The sequence below is a fragment of the Pteronotus mesoamericanus genome, unplaced genomic scaffold (assembly GCF_021234165.1).
Source record: "Pteronotus mesoamericanus isolate MK-2021 breed Mesoamerican mustached bat unplaced genomic scaffold, CSHL_Meso_final scaffold_85, whole genome shotgun sequence".
NCBI classification, from domain to species: domain Eukaryota; kingdom Metazoa; phylum Chordata; class Mammalia; order Chiroptera; family Mormoopidae; genus Pteronotus; species Pteronotus mesoamericanus.
This window is the reverse complement of record NW_026555329.1, coordinates 25,012,855-25,035,102: the sequence shown is the minus strand read 5'-3', so window position 1 is coordinate 25,035,102 and position 22,248 is coordinate 25,012,855. Positions and strand designations below refer to the sequence as shown.

General features: G+C 37.3%; 1 protein-coding gene across 10 annotated transcripts in view; it reads left to right on the top strand.

The window, feature by feature from the left end:
- ADAM22 (ADAM metallopeptidase domain 22) overlaps nt 1-22,248 on the top strand; it is a 209,409-nt gene that overhangs the window by 25,589 nt on the left and 161,572 nt on the right. For all 10 annotated transcript variants that reach the window (XM_054564359.1, XM_054564358.1, XM_054564356.1 and 7 more), the window contains exon 3: nt 6,775-6,851. In XM_054564359.1, coding sequence (XP_054420334.1) covers nt 6,775-6,851 — 77 coding nt within the window. The remainder of the gene's footprint in view (nt 1-6,774; nt 6,852-22,248) is intronic.

Below are 22,248 nucleotides of genomic sequence, written 5' to 3'. Positions count from 1 at the left end.
CCAAGCATGGGGTTTTCTTTTCCTCCCTCCTTCCTTCCCTCCTTCCCTCCCTCTGTCCCTTTCTTCCTTCTCAGGTTTGTGGAGGAAGGGAACGCCTAGGCTGTGTAAGCCAAGTGCACATGCATGTTGGGGATCGGACAGCAAGCCATGTGGGTGTGTCGTCTTTTTGGGTAAAATGGAGCAGCATGGGGTTTTCTTAACAAGTTTCCTGAGCGGGTCTTTGTGCAGCGGGGATTAGGAACCAGTGGTTTAGAAGTTCTTTGGCATCTGTAGTTCCAGCCTGTTTTCCAATAGTAGATGCCTCACGGTTTCTCCCTCAGAAATACAGCATTTTCTGCAGCTTCCTGAATGTGCTGAACATTTCCCACTTTTGTGCCTTCGTTGGTCTTTTTGCCTGGAGTGTTTTGTTCTGCATTGTCATCTGAGCAGCACCTTCTCAACTCTGTCATCCTACAGTTAGAGGGCTGCTGTTGTATCTTGTACATATATCTGTTATTGGGCTTTTAAATATCCTGCGAGTTGTTTAGTAGCTTTTTGTTTAGCCCTTTACGACTGTGGGATTCTGAGATGTAGGGACCATGTTTAACTCTTTATATCCCCAGGGCCTGGTGTATTTCCTCTGAGGTATGGTGTGCACTCCACAAAGGTTGAATGGACCGTAATGTATACTTTAGCTACCACAATAAATCTGCAAACTGTGTATTATTATTTTTTTACTCTTTTAGAGTTGAAGACTTTCAGTTTAGAGACATTTTGGCCCTAATTTATTCCATTAATCAATGGAAGACCCAGAATTCAAACCCAGCTCTGTCTGATTTTAAAAACTGTGCTTTTTTGTTTTGTTTTACTTCATATTGTTTAAAAATGTCCTGCTGCCAGACAGTTTAGTTCTTATTGATACTAAATGCAGAAGGTTGGATTTTATGAATAGTTTGGTTAAAGGTAATGTGTAAATTAATGCAATATACGATACAATTTATGAAAACTATGGGCATGATTGAGTTGACCAGATGGAAAGGGGAGAGGTATTTAACATAAAGTGTTAGATATAGACCTAAGGATAGGAAACACAAATTTTCTTACATATATCATGCTAATTGTATATTAGGTACAACAATTGGATAGAACCCTCTGATAACAAATGCCATTATAATATAATTCTGCTTCATAAAGTTAGGTCTGTATCTTAATTACCTAGCCAGGGGGAAACTATCTTGCTGATGTGGCCACACAAATTCTACAGTGAGGAATCTTAATGCTAATAGATATGTGGTATCAGCCTCTGTCAGCTCTTTTGCCAGAAGTTCACAGAAGGCAGTGGAGTAATTATAGTGAGGTTATGGTGATTTTTCAATTGGTTTTTCCTGATGTAGTAAAAGAGGGCTAATATATACGAGTGATTATTGATATATATATTTATATATTTATTTATGTAAATAAACATACCATATAAAAATATATAGAAAATAAATATATATATTTATTTTATTGAACTCAAGGTATTAGACACCAGGAATTACACTTGTATTTTTTTTTTTTAAACTTAGTTTAAGTAATCACATGGCACAAAAATATTTAGGATGCAGAATAGCTAAAGATTCTGTTACTTGCATTAAAAACTTTTTTTTTAATGCTATTCATTACTTTCACAGTTAGCATGTTGCACCCAATGCCATTTGACTGATAATACTCCCACCCATTGGTATTCATTGATTCATTAGTCAAGTTGGGCTTAATTAAAAACCAAATTACCTTATCTTTCTCCTTGTGTCAAAGTTCTGATTCTACCATGAAAGTTTTAGTATCAACTTTGCTTTTAAAAATGGTTATGAATAAGGCAGTCTTGAAAAGTTAATTTGTGTTTGCTCTTTGGGACCAGTTCATTGGCTCTAGGGGGGATGAGGGGAAAAAGTCTGCCAAGAAACAAAATACATGAGGAGCAGGGGGGTTATATTAATATTAACTTCACATTTAAATTTCAGCTATTTCCCATGAATAATAAACAGTCCTCAATCTGGAGATCATATCAGGTTCTTCTGGTCCTAAAATGCTATGATTCATTTTTGAAATTTGAAATTAAAATTATCCATATGTAATTACATTAATTTATTAGTTTGCTTGCCATCTGGTTATTTTATATTTTTGCATTTTTCTCCCTTAATCTTTTGTTTCATGGCTTTTATAAATATCAACCTCACCATTTGTCTCAATCCTTGAAACACATATATAACACAAGTATACACACGCTTTACTATAGTTACGCAATTTTTTTCCTTTAAAGACAGATTTCTGCATATATTTTAAACCATAATTCTTCATCTCTAAGGCTGTAATGAAATTGGCCGTAGAGCATGTCAGATGTGATAACATTATTGATTTTTTGGATGAAATCAGAGTTGTAAAGATTGTTTTTCATTGTTTAATTTCTTTTCATGCCTCTAAAACAGAACCCAGTAAAATCTGCAAGCACCTCTGAGCTGCAGAGTGAAAGCAAGGTGGGAGCACAATGGAAAAGGCCGGCCAGGAGGCGCAGCCCCGCTCTGCGTCCAAGAAGTGGGACCTGGGAGGGGCATTTGCCCATACTGGCCTGGCCTGCGGTTCCTTAGTTGTAAAATAAGGACGTTGTAGTATATGAGCTCTAGGGGTTCCTCAGTATTATAATGTGAAACTAAAGTTTGATTAATAGTTTTTAAAATCACAAATCATATCTGTGTAATACATTTCTGCAAAATCATATCTTTCAAATATCTTTAGAGCCATTTAGCTTTTAATCTTCAAGTTCAAGCTAATAAATATTAGAATTTTTTTTCTTTGGCAATATATGTTAGGCACCCTCCCCTTCTCCCCACCCCAAAGAAAATCTTGATATTATACTGGTTCTGTCTTCTCAGACATTCATTTTCTTTTCCTTTAAACTAAAAAGTCAAGGTCTAAGGTGAATCTCCTGAGAGTCATCCTGGCTCTCAGTCGTACTGAAATATAAGCTCAGTAGTATTGAAGTATCAAAACTTCAATAGTATTGAATTATAAGCTGGGCTGTTAATACTGCATGAGTTTAGTGTAATTCTACCTTATTTATTATTTCTGTCAGATAACCTAAAAGGAGTAAACACCTTTCTTTTGTCTAGCATACTTGTTAAATTAGACATATGGGGAAGGTACCATAGGTTCCTGAATGGTAGAACACATGGAGTATGAGGAAACCACGCTAACATTTATGTTAGTGGTGGTCACCACCACAAGTTCGGTTTGGCTGGGATGTCCTATGTCTGATCCTTGTGCCTTTATGGTATCTGCAAATGCCTTGATTATAACCAAGCTCTGGAGGAAGGCAAACACTGGTCGAATCAAGTCTTTATTGAAGCTGCTTTTTTAAATGTTCAAGAGATGGCAACATTAGTTTTGCATTGCTGCTGTGAGACATTACCGCAAACAATGTCATGAAACAACAAAAAATAATTTTCTTTAAGTTCTGGAGATCAAAAGCCCAAAATGGGCCTTAAAGGCTAAAATGAAAGTCTTGGCAGGGCTGTGCTCCTTCTGGAGGTTCTAGGGGAGAACTGTTTTCTGCTTTTTCCAGTTTCCAGAGGCTTACCGCATTCCTTGGCACGCAGCCCTTTCTTCCCCTCATTCTGATCTCTGTTTCCGTCATCACATCTCCTCCTCTGACTCTGACCCTCCTAAGACTGGCTGTATAAGGGCCTTTGTGGTTAGATGGGGCCCACCTGGTAATCCAGGATAATCTCTTCATCTCCTTGTCCTTAATTAATCGCATCTGCTGAATTCCTCTTGCCATGTAAGGCAATTGTTCCTAGGGTTCTGGGGATTAGAGTGTGGGCATTTCTGGGCCATTATTCTTCTGCCACAGATCTCTTCTGGTCATTCAGGTCGTCACTGACATGTCACCTCCTCAGGGAAGCTTCCAGGGCACCTAGAATCCCATCTACTCTGGTCACCTGTTCACCTTTTTTTATGAAATCTGAGAATGCTATATTTATTTTTTTAATTTATTTTTTATTTACTTGTTTATTTTATGTCATTTCATTGTCAGCCTTTGTCTCTGTGCACTAGACGATGAAGCTCACTAGAGCAGAAACATGGTCAGTCTTCTTCGCCCCGTTATCTGCCCAATCCTAGTCCCCAGAACTTGGTAGGCTCTCGGAAGATGTTTGTCAAATGCATCAATCTGTATATAGTCTAAGGAAGCCTTGCTTACATTAAAACTATATTAATACACTCCCATTCCTCTTACTATCAATAATGCAGACATTTTTTACTACATCGCACATGCTGCGTAGCAAAAAATAGTAAATCTATTTACATGTGCTGTCAATAGACTTTTTTTTTAGAGTTTTAGTAATGGATTTCTCTTTGGGATATGGGTGAGATCAATATAAGAAAATACCAGATATAAAATGAAGCTACAGAAAAAAAGAAAATATGAGAATTAGACAGAATTAATGCAAACAGTAAATATCTTGCAAAAAAAAATGGTAATGTTATCTTGATCCAAGCTGTAAGCATGACACTGTGAGGAATAAGATGCGACCTCTGCCCTGTTCACCAAGTGCAGAGAAGGGATGGAGGAGAGAGACATTCGTTTTGATTGAGACATCAATTCTGAGAAGCAGAGCTTTCTTCAGTCTGTTCCCAAAACGAGATAGTTAACTTTTTAGGAAACTCAAAGAGTTCTCAGACAAAAGGAAAGGCATTCACGTGGCATTCAGAACAAACTTGATGGAAGGACTGCCTTTTATAAGCAGGTTATTTATAGCTGTTCAGTTGTTGTTCATTTATGTATCCAGGTGGTTGATAAAACAAACATTCAAATGAATTAGTCAGTTTGGAAATACTTATTGAGTACCTGATGCTAGTCAGTACTGAGGTCCTGATTTTAAACTGCTTGGGATTGAGGAGAAGTGGAGAAGGGGGCTGGATGAGGTTGGGGCAACTTTGTGGAAGAGGAGTATTTGGGCTGAACTCTGTCCCTGCCAAAATTTATATGTCGAAGCCCCTAATGTGACTGTATTTGGATATAGGACCTTTAAAGAGGTAATTAAGGGTAAATGAGGTCAAAAGTGTGGGCCCTAATCCAATATGACTGCTGTCCTTGTAAGAAAAGAGAGAGAGAGAGAAAGATAGAGGAAGAGGAAGAGATAGAGGTAGAGATAGAGAGGTAGGTAGAGATAGATACATCAGGGGTTCGCACACAGAGAAAAAAGGTCATGTGAGGACACAGCGGGAAGGTAGCTGTCTGCAAACCAAGGAGAGAGGCCCTAGGACAAACCAAATCTGCCAACACTTTGATCTTGAACTTCCAGCTTCCAGAACTCTGAGAAAGTAAATTTCTGTTGTGTAAGTCACCTTGTCTGTGGTTATGGTAGCCCTTGGTAGACTAGTACAAGGAGGAACTTGACCTAAGTCTTGAAGGATAGATAGGGCCATTTCTGGGAAATGGTGTTGGCGAAGATCACTACCTAAGGGCCTAATTCAGAAAAGCACTCAGCAGAAGTGATGAGTGAAAGCCACAGAAAAAGTTGGAGCTTACATAGCTTGTTGAATTAAAGAGCAGAAAAGAGAACTGAGAGTGAATAGGGTGTGAGTGGGTCCTTGGGGACTCGGGTGCCATTATGTCTGGGATGGGGAGGTGATTGTGCAAGATCTTATATCCAGGGAGAGGAGGTTTGTATTTGACTCAGTAGAAAATCTGAGGCTAACATTTGGGATTTGGGATTTTGGTAAGGAGTCAGTTTTGGAATGATCAGGGAGGATATGATCTGTGGCAGATATGGAAATGAAAAGTTAGATGTGGCTTCAAGAACAATCATAAAATAAAAAAGATGTTAAAGTTTGGTGATAGCTGGGTGTTATTGGGAAGAATGAAGAGTTTGATTAATGAAGTTAATGAGGCTGAGAGGTACTAGGGAGTTCTTCATCCCTGAGGTTTCATGAGGATTGGAATATGTTTGCACTTGAGCTACTGCATTGTCTCTCCCCCCATTGCTTTTAAATACTTTAAAACAGAAGAGTTATCCTTTCTTTCCAAAAAGCTTTAGTATTATTAAGTGCTCTCCTTTCACCTTATACCATAAGCCCACTGTGTGTGAAAATTCCAGGGATGTTCGGGTGCCCTTTATGCCCCACAGGATCCTGGGATGTTCCTTCCTAAGATGCTCTGGTTCTCGGAACAGCAACATCATCCGTTTCACATGCTACATAAATTCAATTGCTCAAATGGTTTTTATCTTTAAAATAGTGTTTGTTTTTTCTCACTCTCTGGGAGTTGCAAGAATGGCATGGAGAATACTGATTTTTTTTTCCCCAAGAAAATTTTGATAGGCGATATTTGCAGTAGACGGGCAGAGGTTCAATTTTCCTCTTGGGAAGATATAGAAGCCTCCATGAAATTATGTTTGGTAAATTAGAACTGAAATATTTTTGAAGTTATATAGTGTGACAGGATGAAAAGTTTTTTAAAATCATACTGCATCATTTTACTCTTGAATTGAGTATATTTTGCTCCGTTTCTTTTTTAATTTTAAAGGAAGCAGCCATTTAATATAGAATAAAATAAATGAAGTTCAGTCTTCTTGGAAATGAAATGTTAAGCTACTTGAGATAAATAAGAAAAGTAGGGCACTTGCCCTCCTTGGTTAGGTAGTACTTCAGACTGGTGAGTGCTTTGTATACTTTTTTTAATCCATCATAAGAAATGCTTATCGTCTGATTGCTATGGCTGAATAATAAATACCTTTTATCTTTTTGATATTGCAGTTGACTCATGTTGACCAGGCAAGCTTCCAGGTTGATGCCTTTGGAACATCATTTATTCTTGATGTCATGCTAAACCAGTAAGTCTTTGTTGAGCTGCACTCACTTTTGTTTGATACACATTGAATCCACTTTCTTATCCTTCTACAAAGTTTTATTTTCTTACATATTTTACTTCATCTTCCTATGTCAGTTAAATAGTACATTGAAAACTTTTATCTATTAATGTAATACATATTATATTTATTGTAAGTCAGAAAGTGTGGCAAACAACAGGTAATGGATATCCATTTGAAATTGAAAAGCTATAACAGATTTAAGAATGTAATATGAAGGGCAAGACTTACTTCAATATTTTGCATAAGAATATGTGACCTAAGTTTCTATGAATGACAATGAATTGAGAAAATAATACTTTTGGTATCACAACATCTTTCTTAAAAACAGCAGAAAAGAGAAAGTTATGCTTTCACTCAATGGTTCAGAGGACTGGCTGCCAGATGTGTTATTGCTAATAATGCCGTTGGATGCTTTGATTTGGGAGTTGATTTCTGGGTAAAGGGTAATGGGATTATTCTTTTAAGTACCATATAATTTTGGAAATTGTCTAGAATTTTAGGTTTGGAATAACAGAATTTTAGGTTTGGAAGTGGGTTTTGATAAATCACTGGATAAATCTGGTGTCTCTAATAAGCCTCACAGGACTCTTAGTTGCCTTTCATTTTTTAAAAAAAGGATTTGTATCCCACTTTTTACCATGGGCAAGTGGAAAGAGACCAGTGCTCTGCCAGCCAGTGTTTCTGAGCTGAGCAGCAATGCCCAATAGCTTTGCTAAAAACAGCTATGTCAAGGCTCAGGAAGAAAATTTGAGGCCAGACAGACAGAATGTAGACCTAGAATGAGAACTAAAGCCTAAGTTGTCTACACTGGGGAGCCAGGTAAATGGAAGACTAAAAAATGTATATTTGAGGCAGGACTCAGAGTTGTGACTTCTGGGCAAGGGGCCACTAGCCTCTTGTGGCTGTTAAATACAAATTAATTCATTTAAATAAAATCTGAGATTCTGTTTTTCAGTGGTTTCTCACATTTCCAGTGCTCGGTAGCCATGTGTGGCTAATGGCTATCTTACTGGACAAGGCAGAACATTGACATCTTTGCAGAAAGTTCTGTTGGAATCTGCTGGTTTAGGAATTTCTTCTGGGGGTGGACACATAAGAACTGTTAGACTGCTGAGCTTGGTCAATCATTTCAGTCCAAGATCAATGGGTTACTTTAATAATTTTATTAGTATCCTGATTTTTATGGTATTTATTTACAAATTGGTGGCAATACCATTTTTGTTGTGTTAATGTTTAAGCCATATGTTAGTTTACTTTTTAACTAAGCTGTCTCAAAAGGTACATTTTGTAAGTAGTTCTCCCCTCTCCTCACATTTTTGGAGTTCACAAACAATTTAAATACTAAAAACCATGGTTTTAGATGGAAATTGGCTCTTTGGGTGATCCAGTAATAGGAGTTGTTTCTTCTTTGATAATGTATATTTTTAAAAGGTAACATAAATTATATTTCTACTTTGCTCGTTAAAATAGAGCTTATTTCTTTTCTTTTTAATTAATGGCCTAGAACATAGGTAATTAAATGTCTTACACCACACTGCCCACCTTGTATCTTTTAACTTAATTTCATAGGGTATAAGTAGTATTGTACTAATATGATCTGTATCTTATATTCCTATATTCCTACTTGATGTAAATACCCTCAAATTTACATGTTTAAATGACTCATTACATTTTTTATCAACTTTGATATTAAAGTTTTAAAAAACTCATTATAAAGGCATGTATGCTCCTTAAAAAATAATGGAAAAGTAGAAAGACAACCTGACATAATTCTACCACTCAGAGACTGAATGCTGTATTTTGAGTCATCACCGTCTCTGCCCTGGCACCCCTATCCACCGTGCTACCTGTTCTCCTGCCCCGTTTCATTTAAAAAATATTATTCATCACCATTTAATAGATAGGTTGACTCATGTGAAGTTGCCATTTTTGCAGGGCAAAATTTGACTACTCGCATTTTTATGTGATCAACTAATACCTTGTATTTTAATTATTTATTTTGTTTATTATCTTTTTACTCCCACTAGAATGTAAGCTCCTTGAGGCAGAGATTTTCTCTTCCCTCACTGCTGTATTCTTAGCACAGAATAGGTGCGGAATTGCTGGGAAGTCACGTTGAGTTGAAAAGCAGAGGCTGGAATTAGCCAGGAGACAGAGGAGATGACTGGCTGAAAATGGAGACTGTCAGTCAGGGAAGAGTGAAGAAACAAAAAAGAAAACGAGGACAAACGTTTGGGACTAGCTTCTAAAAGCTGAGCATACATATTTAGGTGTGACCTGAAAAGTCAGGTTCCTAGGGTCCTATTTCAATGACTCTCTCCCATCTGTCCTTTAAATCATTGTTCTGTAGCTGGCCCCTGCCTTGCTTTCTGGTTTCTGACATTTGTAACACCTTGCCTTTAGTATTCAAACAAAGAAGGGGTATTTATTAATGTCCATTCTGCCCAAACTACCTTACTTCCTGTGGTGAAATCTGAGCCTCAAAACGTTCTGTTCTGTTCCTGAAGGAAAAAAATACATATAACCATATATATCAGAGCACAAAACTGAGAATTCTAGGGATGAAGCAGAATTTCTTTTGAGATACTGGCAAAAAAACCTTCATTGGGCATTTCTCTTCTTACTGCAATGGAAATATAAAATTACAAGAAGTACAAAGGATAAAGCAATAGCATCAGTGGAAATTCCTGGACTGAGAAATATGCAGAGTGCATTTTTTCCCTCCATCTATATTAAACATAGGTGGAAGGTAGCTGATTTCTTTATGCTATGAGAGCCAGGATGATTTAATACAAAGGGTTTTTTTTTTTCTTCTTGTTTTTTGAGAATGTTTTTATTTCATGGTTTCAGTTTATATATTGTGGTTGTGTTAAGGAGGAGGAAGAAAAAATTGAATATGCTCTTTAAAAGCTTTTATCTTTTGAAGCAATTTTAGGGCTGTGGAACAGGTAAAGTTTTTTGTTTATTTGTTATGTTCTAAACTGGAGACAACTGTTTATCTGTAGCTAGAGTCCAGTTGCAGAATAGGTCAAATAATACATATTTTAAAGTTGGAGTGGAAAGAAAAGTGTCATTACATGTTACTCCTTCTGAATGTTTGGTAAACAAGATTATCTTTAACCAAATTACACAAGGGTTCAACCTTTGGGTTGTAACTTCTACAGGAGGCAGATAGAGAATATTGAGTAGTTAAAAGTGAAAAGCACAGCCAGTGCCTATTTTCTCAAGATTATGAAGGGCAGAAGACAATTTTGAGTTCCTTCATGGGGTCACACAGTTGGGAAATTTCACTCTTTAGGACAGATATACCAATAAAACCAAACATGTGGCCTGACCGAGTCAAACTAGTCCTGAGGCCTTTCCAGAGGTCAGCAACTAGTATTATATTAGATTGTGAACCATTTCTCAGAATGAAGTCTTAAAAAAGACATTTAATTACATTATTTGAGCAATTTAAGCCAAGTCTTTTCCTGTAAATCTGTAAAGTTCTTCAAGAAGTGGGTAATTAAATTCCCCAAAATAATGCACAAATATTGAAAAAATTTTCATTCGATACTCCTTGGTTCTTTTATAGCAGGTGACTTGAGAAAAACAAACTGCACATATATACAGACACATGCTCACTGTCCACAAAGAAGCAAATACTCCACATGGACGGTGGTTGGTTATTCTGGGATGTGAAATGTATAATTGGGAAGAAGGAATCCATCTTTTATAAACTATGTTTTGGAAGGGATTCCGTGATATAGCTTGCAGACCTTGGATGATTCTACGCCTAAATTTTGACTGTATGTTACAGATTTTTTCCCTTTTACCTTCTTACTTAACAACAAAAATAGTTTATTTCAGTTATGATCCTTTGATCAGTCTCTCTTTTTTTCCATATGTCACAGTGCAGGGTGGGGAGGACCCCAGGGACTCGAACGTGAAGCTGTCAGCAGATGGGGTTGCCCATACAGAATGGGAGGTAGGGTAACGATGGCTGGGGACGGACAAATGCGGGGAGCAGGAGCAAGTCAGACAAGGAAAACTCAAAATCACTTCAAATGGGCAAGTCCAGTTTTGTCTTCTCTCATTTAGGAGAACCATTTGCCTATTAGTCACTGCTTGCTTGCTTTGCACTGGGACTCGTGAATTTGCAGGGAAAGTAGGGATCACAATGGGTAAAAGAGAGGGTATGAATTCAGCTGGATTTGGATGTGAGCTCTGGAAACGTCTCATTTACTTAACTTAATGCTATTTACAGCACTGTAAATACATGTAGATATTTACTGTGTGGATAAAAATAAGTGATGAAAATAAGATAAAAATAAATGGTGATGCTATATGATGATAATGAATAACAATAGATCTCTCACTGTTACCAATAAGTAAATCTGTAACAGAATATCTCGCTGTTCAACTAAATTATTATGGTAAATATTTGTTTATTTGTACATTTAATACAACATTATGGTGTCGAAGAGAAGTCTGTGTTAAAGAGTCCTTACCAGTAATGGTCCTTTTCTTCATTTTATACACATACACATAATATGTATATAAACACATATGCATACACACCTGTGTATATGTACTTAATATATATGAATGCATACACATATGTGTATATATATGCATATGTACACACATATATACATTTCTTAAGCCTCTAATAAGTGCTAGGGGTTCTTCTAGACCATGAGGACTAGTTAGAAATGAGGACATAAGCACCCTCCTGTTGGGGAGTCTGTATTCTAGTCAGGAAGACAGTGAACATGTTCACAAAGTAATTTGAGAGACTGACAGTGCCATTATTAGCAAGTACCTTGTATAAAGGAGAGGGTGCTATCTGAGCTGGTTATCAGGGACAGGCTATTTCTGAGGAGATGACATTTGAACTGCAGGGGCCCTCAGCCAGAGAGAGCAGCAGGTGTCAAGGCCCTGAGGCAGGAACAAGCTTAGCATGTTTGAGAGACAAGAGAGTTATTCAATGAGGTTGGAAAGGTAGCAGGGCCCAGATCCTGGGAGGCCTCATAGGCCACAGGAGAGACTGTGGATGATAGTCTACCAGAGTTTACTGATCTTTCCCACATCATATATTATTGTATTGTTCACTCCTTCCCCAGCTGGCTTATGATTCTTTTTTTCACTATATTTCGTTATTGTATACTTTAATGCCTTCTCAAAGCAATCTTCTTTTAAGATATATTGATTAATTAAGAGAGTACCACTGTAGTATTTATTATAGCTTTGTAAGTGTCTTAATATACAGCATGGAAAACTATTAGTTTTCTTCTGCAAAATTTCTTAGATATTTCTGCCTTTTCTAATATAGAAAGTTAGGATGATATTGTCATTCTCTTTTTGGAATTTCAACTGTACTGTCACTAAACCTACATTTTAATTCGGGAAAACTACACATTTTTACAGAACTGAGTTTGTCTATCTAATATCATTGTGTATTTTTTAAAATGTAAACATATTTTTATGTCTCAGTAAGATTTAGTACTTTGGTTTTTATAGGTCCCGAACATTTCATATAGAATGTTTTGGTGGGAATTGTATTTTTGTTGCTACTGTGAATATTTTTCCATATTGTATAATTTAGTGATTGATAGTATATAAGAAAGTAATTGATTTGTGTTATACCTTATTAATTTTCTTAATATTGCTCATGGTTTTTCATTGTTTCTCCTGGATTTTCTAGTTATACAGAATTTGTGACTGAAAAATCATGAGAGGTTTTTTTTGTTTGTTTGTTTCCAAAATAATTATTCTTATTACTATTGCTCCTGAACTCTATTTTTGGTGATAGTAGCATTTTTGTCTTTTTTTTTTTTAAATAGGGCTATCTCTAGTATTTACTGTTAAGTGGCATGTTGATCTATTAATTTTTCAGAGCTAGTCTTTATTATGTTAAAGCAGTATCCCCCATAATCCTGTTTATTAAGATTTTTTTTTAAAGAGTGGGCATTAGATTATATTAAATGTTTTTCTAGTCAATTCAAGTGAATAGACTTTTCTTATTTGACCTGTTTTGATTTATTATATTAATATTTTCTATTATTAAAAGCTATTCTTGACTGCCAAGATAAACTCTACCTTGTCATGTTGCATAGCTCATTCTCGTAGCCCCTATGTTGCTGGCCTCTCCAGCTGTGACTGTAGAATGGAAATACACCTCCGGTCTTTTCCTGAACTATTATGGCACACGCCGCTGCTGGCCTTCCTGCTGTACATTGCCTCCATCTCCGAGTGTTTCCCTCAGCTCTTTCTGAGATTTGTCCTCTGGTCTTTTGTCTTGCTCCTCTCTTCCTGACTCTGATACATGCCCTGATGTGACCCTCGTGACAGCTGCTTTGCTGGGCACAGCTTCCCCCCTCCAGCGATGGCTGCTGACATGTGCCAGGAGCAGTCACTGCAAGAACCCACAAGCCCAAACCACAGGCCTTCCTGCTGGGGGGTTGGTGCCACCATTGAAAGAATGCACACGTATCTTCTTCTCAGAGCCAGGCAGAGAAGAGGGCAAGCCCGTTCTTTACCCGGTCCACTGCACTTTACATTCAGCCTCAAGGTGCAAAACAGTGGGCCATATACTCTCAGAAAGTGAAATTGGATCCCTGCTCTCAGAGTTATGATCTGACTTGATTCCTAAGGCTTGACAGTACCTTTCCCAAAGTATGGCTTATTCAGCCTTAAACAATATCCCATGTGGAATGAACGGATACAGCCCAGAACACCAAATATGTTTTCTTGTCACAGTCCTTCCTCCTGCATGAGGGGAGGAATAGATTAGGATTGCACAGCCGTCCTACTTTAGCCTTGGCTCCTAATTTGCTCTGCTCCAGTGCTTAGAAAGGACAAAGGTTTTCAGGAATGGGGCAGGGCAACAATAACAGACATGTAGTGGCACAGTTCTGTAGTTAACACCTTGGGTGCAATTGATTTTCTCCACCTGTTCAAGCTTCTCCATGAATTCAGAGAACTCTAACGGTTTTCTTTGGGGATCTGCCTCCACAAAAGGGAGGGCTGCCCAGTTGTAAATTCTAGTTTCCATTTTAGAATACTGCAACTGATTTTAAGGCGGTTTCCAGCTTAAAATGGAAAAACTCAGTCTCTTCAGATACTGTGTTACTAATTACTAACATAGCAATGGTGTTCTGTTATTAGAATTTTTACATCAACAATCATAAATGAGATTGGTATTAGGTTTTTTTTTTGAATTAGAGTTAAAAATCTGTATTAAATGAATTTTGTTACTTACAAGAAAAAAAGTACCCTGAAACATTATCTTATGTGGTATAGAAGTTGTATGAGGGGGGAGACCCCCCAAAACAGAATTTATTTATAAAAAATTGTCTATGCATTCTTACATGTTTAAATGTCAGTCATTTTAAAGTGCTCTCCACTTGATGCAATACACCTATTGAGGCATTTTTTTTTTCCATTGCTCAAAGCGGTTTTTGAACTCATCAGTTTTGATGCCTTTTAGTGTTTCTGCCGTTTATTGTTTCACCTCTTCCACATTGGAAAAACGTTTCCCTTTGAGGACTTTTTTCATCCAGGGAAACAAAAAAAAAAGTCACATGGGGTGAGATCGGGTGAATAGGGAAGGTGGGGCATGGAGGTCTTGTTGTTTTTGGTCAAAAACTGCTGAAGGCTCAAGTGCGGTGTGGGCAGGTGCGCTCGTAAAATCACACATAATGAGATGGGCAAACGCATAGAAAGGGTCTTCAAAAAAAATTCACTGAAGCCAAATACAACGCCAACTGATACACTGATATTAATGGGTTCCTAGAACACTCACTTAGCGGGGGAAGCCTGTACTACAAGAGGCCCACCCCCCAGCAGATAATTTCAGTTTTTTTGGTCCCCCTTTGTATATACATCATAATGTTTAAAAGCCATTATGGGTTTAAACAAAAAATTTTTTTATCCTCACCTGAGGACAATTTTTTTTCATTACTTTTAGAGAGGAAGAGAAAGAGAGAAACATTAATATGAGAGAGAGGCATGGATTCGTTGTCTTCTGTATGTGCCTGGACTGGGGATCAAACCACAACCTAGGTGTGTGCCCTGACCGGAAATTGGACCACACCCTTTGGTTATGGGATGATGCTCCAACCAACTGAGCCACACTGGCCAGGGCCAACAGCCCTTATCTTTATCCCGACTAGTCCTGCAACATTTTAAAGAGACGACTCTTGCAATATTTTTTTAATCCTCACCTGAGGATATGTTGATTGATTTTAGAGAGAGAGGAAGGCAGAGAGAAAGAAACATAGATGTGAGAGAGAAACATTGATTTGTTCCCACCTGTACACACCTCTACTGGGGATCGAACTCACAACCTAGGTATTTGCCCTGACCAGGCATTGAACACACATTTTGGTGTATGGGACGACTCTCCAACCAACTGTGCTACCCAGCCAGGGGTAAGGAGTAAGTCTTTGATAAATAATATTTTTTGGTGGCTATTTATGTGTTCACCTACTTGTTTTTTTAAACCAACTTTGGGAAACTGTATTTTTCCAAAGAATTGTTCACATCATTAGCATTTTAGCTTTATTAGTATATATTTCTGTATGCTTTTTAGAAAATAATTTTTAAAATCTCCCTTGTACCTATTGTTATATCCTCTTTCTCAATGCTACTTTTATTTATGCTTATCAAATATACTCTTGTATAATATAAAGACATTTAAGAACATATTTATTGCATGTAATTAAACACTCATGATTTTTAAAAACAACTTTATTGAGGTATTTTTACATGTCATAAAATTCACCCATTTCAAATGTACAATTCGGTGATTGTTTAGTAACTTTACTGAGTGGTGCAGCCATCACCATAAATGAGTTCGAAAACATTCTTCGTCTCTCCAGGAAGATCCCTCATTTCCACTTAATCTTAATTCTCATTCTTACCTCCAGCCCCAGACCATCACTAATCTACTTCTTGTCTTTATAAATTGACCTTTCTGGACATTTTATATACAGAGAATCGTACAATATGTGTTCTTGTGTCTGACTGCTTTTATTTGGTGTGTTTTTTACATTCATCTGTGATGTAGCTAGTGTCACTAGTTCATTCTTTTTTCTTGCTATCATTTGACTGTATGGATATGCTACACTGGGTCTGTCCATTCACTTGATGATGGGCATTTAGGTTGTTTCGGTTTGTGACAATTATAAACAACATTACAGTGAGCATTCACATGCAAGTCTTTGTGCAGATATATACTTTGTGTAGTTTTCATTTCTCTTAGGTACATGCACAGAAGTGGAAACTTTGGTAGTTTTATGTTTAATTGTTTTGAGAAATGCTTAACTTTTTCAAAGTACACTTTTAAAAAAAATCATGCAATACCAGTTGTTTTCCTGTAAGTTCTATTTCACGGAAGGGTTGGTGTCAAGTATAAATAGTTGCTAAGCTTTCAGGGTTTCAGTCCGCGTTCATTGCAAGTCTGGAAAGAGTTCCATGCTTCTCATGGGTATGATCTATGCTCTTTGATTCATAATAAAACTCTGCCTTTGAAATCCATATTGAACTTTGATACGTTATAAGGGGTAAGATTCCATCACTGGTAGAATACCCTAAGGAACTTTATATGGACTTCATATTTCTTATACTAGCTGAAGCACATTTCATTTTCTCTTTTTTGTTCTAAGTTGAAAAGTGGTAGTTTTAAACTGGAAATCCTAAAACTAGATTTAAAATTTCCTCCCACAGGCAGAAAGTCTCCTCGGCTCAGCCTGGGATGGCCTTGATTGTTAGTGGGACAGTTCTTGGCTGCAAAACCCACAATAAAGGGGAACCGGGTTAGAAGGTACTGGAGGAGCCCTTGGGTGTGTCTGGCAAAGAGCCAGAAAATGATCCAAGGCAGAGGCCAATTTTAAAGCTAAAACAAAATTGTTTTAGAAGGGGCATCTGGAAGAAATCCTAGAGGCAACAGGACCCAAGGGGCTGGAGCCTTTTACAGGGTTCAGAAGGGCAAACTCGTGGGCGGGGAGGAAGCTGTGGAAGACTCAAGTGAGCCCTTTCCTAAGGATAGATAAGAGCTGAGCAGAGGGGAGTCAGGTCCCTGTACACCTTCGTATTCCTGGTCTGTTGAAGCTTTCCACTTTCTGCTTTGTTTTTAAAAGCATAGCCTTAGTACGACAGACTGTCTTTCAGCTGATTGTTTAATGTGATCTGGAGAAGTTTTTAGTATTACCTGATCTTTTTATAGGGGAATCTGGAGATTTCAGCATACCTATGAGCATACTATTTAAATTGTAAAAAAAAAATAACAAAATTATTCAATATAGCCAAGACTATTTATGGTTCTTACTTTTTCAAGGAAAATACCATATAAATATTATTTTTAGAGTTAAAATGATTAATGTATATTTTTATTTAACAAATGTCCTAGATGAGTTGAAAATGTAATTTGCTAGATGTTGTAAATACTTCTAATGTGCAACGGTGAAACTTGTAATCAATGGTTTTACATAATTGTATAGAAACTTTTGAGTTTTTACAATGATGAGGAAACTCATTGAAGATTAAATTATCAGGACTCACCCCTATTTTTTGTCCAGTCCCAAATTTGAATTCTGTTAAATTATCTAGCAATGTTAGTGGTATAGCCCAAACCAAGGAAACTTGCCGGGTATAATGAATTGGATTCCCCAGACATACTTAATATTTAAGTTTATAATATGATTATTAAAATATTGTGTGAACAAAATCTTTACAAGGTAAAATACTCAATTTGAATAATTGGACACCTGGTCAGTAATAGCACTTATTGCTTCATAGTAAGCACTGTGAGTTTTAAGCACTGTGAGTAAGCACTGTGAGGTATAAGGTACGTGCTTACCCCAGGTGACACCATCTGCATCGAGCTGCCCTGTTGCTCTTTGTCTCTGAAATATTTTCCCCACACGTACAAGAAATATATATCAATCTGATGTTGTACACTGTGGAAAAAAATATATTTTTCATGCTTCACCTATTGGCATATGTTCCCAGGATGAGATCTTTTGTGACAGGTTGTGCTGTATACTCTTGTCCCATGAGTATTAACTGTAACCATACTCAGGCAGGGAGTGTGGCCACAATATTCTCAGGTGACTTTTTTATATAGTCTAAACTTGGGCAGTTTTGACCTATAGTGGTGTAGAAGTGATAGTGCTAGACATAGTCCTAAGAAACAACGATTAATACCCTACTTATTAAAATGAAAGTTTTACAGAGACTTAAGGCTCTTCTTGGACACTGGTAGAGGATAAAGATCAGCTTGAACTTCCTTCAAGGAAATGGTCCCAGAAGCATAGGATAAGAATCCACGGGCAGCAAGGGATGGCATTATGGTTTGATAGGAGGAAGGGATCATTAATGTTGCAGCATAGTGGGTGGACAGAGTCATGTGACCTAGTTGGGGGAATTATACTTGCGTACCCGTTATAAAGCTGTGGGATTTGGCAAGAAAGGCAGTGTGATACCCTCTGCGAGGACTGTGTTGTAATAACCCTACATGGGACTCATTCAGTTAGTGTGCTCCCATTTGCAGGACTGCGTCCCTGGTTCTCAGGGATAAACCTGCTTGGGATTAAAAAAATTAGAGACGTGCCTTACAGTTGGATACATGTTAGGTTAATGTTTTATGGCAAGGTATTTGCATGTTAATTGAATATTTTAATATGTTGCATCAACATATTTTGTTTTCTAAAAACCTTGTGATGACTTCCTACAATAATTAGCTCACCTTAACTTTAATTTTCTCTAATTCAGAGATACTGGACAGGTGAGGCCATTTGAGGCCTAGAATATGTACATTCTCTCTTGGGGTTATTTGTTGTTCTGTCTTGCACTTTTCTCCTCCACTGCTTCTCAGAAGAGTTGAGTGTCCTCTTCAGCAGTGGCAGAAGCAACAGATGGCCTCTACTGGGGATAACGCTCTCTAGTAGACATCATTAAAGCAGCTCAGCTATACACAGATTTTTAGTCCTACTCTAGAGAATTTAGCTTCCCCAGTATATTCTTTCAGAAGAGAAACTGTAGTTGTGGGAATACAAATGGAAGATTCTCCCTAAAAAATTAATTTATTGTATTTTCTCTGCTAATGTCCCAAGGGAAGAAGAAATTAGCAAATATCTTGCTTTTTGCTTATGCTTTATTTCCAGAGTCAACAGTTAAAAACAGCCAAGCTTTGTACCTACTTAGATATGTTTCTACATAAAACTTTGTTTGGTTCTTTAAGGTTATGTATAAGATATGGGATATTTCCGTGAACTTATGGCATAACCATCAGGCTTTCACTTATGAATGGGCTCTTTAATCAAAACATCCCTAGGATTAAAAAAAGAACAGTTATAACAAGTTTCCATGTATATTAAGTAGGTGAAAAGTTTAAATAACTGATTTTTAACTCTGACTCTTTTTGTCAAGTGATTTTTTTAAAAAAAAAGGACAGAAAACAAAGGAAAACTGATATAAAGGATTTAAATTTAACTAAAGTAACATCTATTGTATATGGAGAGGACCAGTATGGACTGGGCCCAATTTTTTATACATTTTATATTTATTACATTATATAGTAATAATTCTTGTTCAGTATTTGGCCCAGAGCTCTCTAACATCCTGAAACATTGTCAGAAACAAAAAATGAGACTATTTTGCATATAAATATGTTCAAATATAGTATTACTTCCCTTAACATGCTGTACACTGGTTAATAGAAAATTAAATAGCTTTTTCTTTGCTATTATTAAAATTGTTGTTAGAGATAATATGTAATTTAAAAAATGAATTCTTTATATTTCAATTCAATGCATCAATGCTGATTGTTACTTGGGTGTATGAGTTGAAGCTTGAAAGTACCAGAAGAGAATTTGTTTTATACTCCTTGCTCATTTGTTCATTTATTTATTCATTCATTCGTATATCCATCTACTTGGCATTTGTAGGGCACTTACCACATATTGGACACTGTTAGATTTGGGGATAGAGATCTGAAAAGACAAGGACGCTGTCCTCAAAAACATGACAGCCTAGTCTGGGTAGAGATGCAAACAGCGACAGACAGTGTGTGAGAAGGCATAACACAGGCCGGGGCAGGAACACTGGGAGTGTGCCAAAGCTTTATTGAACAGAAGGATATCATTTGCTGCAGATATTTGTAATTTTTCTGTGGTCACTAACACTTGTTTGCCAGTTTTACATTGTAACTGATTAAAACTCTTACTTATTTTACATGCCTTGAAAATAATGAAATATAACAAATACAGTTTAGTCCAAATAACACATACAAGGTCTGCCTGGAAAAAAGTCCAGCCATTGTTAATATAACGAGAAAGGTTTGCAGGACATTGATGTAACCTGGCAGCCTCTGAGGATGGACTGAAATGCGCATGCATGAACACTGGCAACTTTACTGTACTACTCAGTGAGGACATTAGATGTCATTGAATGAGTGTGTATAGTGTATGGCCGTCACATTCAAAATGACTGAGCGAGAAGAGCAACGAATCTGCATCAAATTTTGCATTAAGCTTGAACATTCCTCCATGGAAACTGTTCAGATGATTCAGAAGGCTTTCAGGACAATGTAATGAATGCAATGCAAATAAGAGTGTGGCACAAATGCTTCAAAAGTGGTCCAGAATCTGTTGAAAGTGATTCATGTTCTGGAAGGCCTGCAAAAAGCAGAACACCTGAGAATGTTGAATGTGTATGGGCTGCAATCAACAAAGATCAGTGCCTGACAGTGTGAGAACTAGAAGCTGATCTGGGGATTCCAAAAACTGTGTATGAGATTTTGACACAGGATCGTGGCACAAAACATGGCAAAGTCGATCTGCAGCTTCTGCTACCAGAGCAGACTGAAAATCTTGCTGCAGTTGCTAATGACTTGATTCAAACCACTACCAATGAACTAGATTTCCTCAAGAAGGTCATAACCAGAGATGACTCATGGATCTACTGCTATGACCCAGCTATGATCTGGAAATGAAGGCCCAGTCATCCCAATGGAAATCGCCTGGCTCTCCACACCCGAAGATGCAGCAAAGTTGCAGCAAGATCAATACCATGTTAACTGTGTTTTTTTTTGTTGTTGTTGTTGGGAAGGTGTTGTCTCTCATGAGAATGCACTTGCAGGCCAAACAATGAATAAGGAATACTCCCTCAGTGTTCTTGGTTTGTTGAGACATGCAGTGCAAGGAAATGGTCACAGTTACGTGCAGCTGGTGACTGGCAGCTTCATCACGACAATGCACCTACTCATGCATCATGTCTCCTGCAGAGTTTTTTAGTGAAACATCAAATCACGCAGGTGGCTCATTCCTTCTACAGCCCAGATTTGCTGCTCTCCGATTTCTGGCTTTTCTGAAAACTAAAACTGCCTTGGAAAGGGAAGAGATTTCAGACCCTCCATGAGATTCAGGAAAATACAACTGGGCAGCTGATGGCGATGGGAGAACTGTGTGAGGGCCCAGGATGCCTGCTTTGGAGGAGACTAAGACATCATTGTCCTATGTCCTGTGTTCCTTGTATCTTGTCTTTTCTTTAATAAATGTCTCTATTTTTCATTTTACATGTATGAATACTTTCTGGATAGACCTCGTATGCACAATTTAAAATATTATGAAGAGAATACAGTGTAACCACTACCATTACCAGCATTTCTGCAGTATACTATCTCCCTGCCCGCCGCCCACCACTGGAAACAACCACCCTGATTTTTGTGACAATCATTTAATTAATTTTATTTATAGTTTCATCACCTGTGTATACAGTCCTAACCACAAAGGTACATTTCTCTCTCTCTTTTAAAAAAAATTGAAAAAAATTGAAAGTAGGATGAACTTGGGGATTTTATTTATGCAGTGTTTGCATTCTATTACAGTCATTATTCTTTGGGTTGCTCAGATTGTCCCAAAGTTGGCTAGTGGGAATCCTTTCATTTAGGTTCATGTTTCCTTTGACATGATCCATTAATTTTAAGTGCTTCTTTGCTTTCTGGGACAACAAGAAAGCCTTCTTGCCTTCTGGGACAACAGATTCACTTTTTACTTTAGAACTGATTTCTGTTTTTTTATGGTGACGAATTTATTGACTTGTCTTAAAAATCCTTGTCTTTATTTAGCTATTTCAATTGTATATGATCATCTTATTGATATTGCAAAGAGAGCTAATAGTGTCTGCAGAAGACAATTTTGGACAAAGGTGATGTTCAAAGACAAGATTGAAGTGCTATTGTAATACTCCTCCTGAGTTCATTCCACAAACTGGCTGAAATGAGAACTGTCTGGTTTTCCAAATGCACAGCCCTTTACAGTGGATTCAAGAGGGGCTCCCTTTATCAAAAAATAATGAGTCATGTGACAGTAAA